Here is a 1,479-nt window from a genome sequence, read left to right on the forward strand (position 1 = left end):
GAAGTAACAACATTTACGCCTAATGCAATATTGTTTAATTTGATCTTACCTGGTATACTGGAATAACAATTCCATTCGTCGAGGATGCAATTGAGAAAAATGATCTATAACTTCTTCAACACTAATGGAAACATTTTCTCTATGAATGTTCATTAGAGCAAGTCCATTTAGTCTATCTTCACTCATTGTTGTCCGCAAATACGACTTAACCAATTTCAAAGTGGAGAAGCTCCTTTCATCAGAACATGTTGTAATAGATAGAACACATAGCAAGTGAAGAAGTTTCTTTATATTGGGATAGAACACTGTAAGTGGGTCACTGTATGCTTCTATTGCACTATTAGGTGGATTGCTTTTATTTTTCCAATGCTCACGCCAAAGAGCCACTTCACTTTTTAGTGCAACTTCACAACCATCAAAATCTTCCAGATATTTGCGAGCAGATTCAACCACATCATTTTCTTTAACTAACTTCTTTCACAAAGGCTGGTAACAGTTTAAAAAGGGTTAAAATATCAGATTGAACTGAAGAGAATCTCGAAGACAATTCATTTATAAGGTAGTCCAAAAATGGAAGGTAAACATTCCTTCTGTAGAACTCTTGAGGATTTGATGCTTCTACACTAGATCTGTGTACCTGTCTTTTAACTGTACGAGGACATGCTGTTACAACACCATTTTGATTTGCTATTTCCTCTGCTTTTTTAAAAATAGTATCATAATGTTTATTGTCATTACGGTACTCCTTAAGAAGATGCAAAATATTATATATCATTGTGTAACACTGGCGAAGCTCGACAGAGGGATTCTGAAGTTGGCGAGAAAGTGAGAGAGTAAGACCAAGCACTGTGCCTACAATGTTAAGTGCAACAATAAAATCAAATCTCAAAGTAGACGACAGGAGTCCAGAGGATTTTATCGATGGCACATTTTCATCTACACTATTTAAAAATGCAACAACAGAATCAAACACATGAAGAAGAAATATAATGCTATCATGGCCTTCAACAAAACGAGTTTCACACAAAGTTTTAAGTTTGTGCCTCTTTTCTTCAGGATGTTGACTAATGATTAAATTTTCCATCGTTTCTATTCGGTGGGCTGAGTCCCGCACGAAGTTTACTACTTCTGTCAGTGTACCTATCATATTTCTAATACTTGGTTAAGAACAAGCGTGTGTTAAAGATAAATTTAACTGGTGGGAAGCACAATGCATATATATTACCAACGGATTAAGTTCCCGGACCCTATTCTGTACCCCTTTTACCTTTCCTGCCATGTTGGCTCCACCATCATATGATTGCCCTCGTAAGTAACACAGATCTAAACCTAGTTCTGAAAATTTAATCAAAATACTTTTTGCAAGACCTTCACCTGTGATATCATTAACTTGAATAAAACCTAAGAACATTTATTTCACTTTACATAAGTCAGTGTCAAGATAACGAATGCACACAGACAATTGTTCAACTGAGCTGG

At 35.8% G+C, this 1,479-nt stretch overlaps 1 protein-coding gene across 1 annotated transcript; it reads right to left on the minus strand.

Moving 5' to 3' along the window:
- Positions 1–463: 463 nt before the first annotated feature.
- On the minus strand, positions 464–1,147 carry LOC145688961 (zinc finger MYM-type protein 1-like). The gene has a single exon (XM_081763124.1). It carries the CDS (start codon positions 1,145–1,147, stop codon positions 464–466), a length of 684 nt encoding a protein of 227 aa, XP_081619250.1.
- Between the last annotated feature and the right edge of the window lie 332 nt (positions 1,148–1,479).

This window comes from Thermobia domestica, chromosome 7, assembly GCF_964235325.1.
Source record: "Thermobia domestica chromosome 7, izTheDome1.hap1.1, whole genome shotgun sequence".
Taxonomy (NCBI): Eukaryota; Metazoa; Arthropoda; class Insecta; order Zygentoma; family Lepismatidae; genus Thermobia; species Thermobia domestica.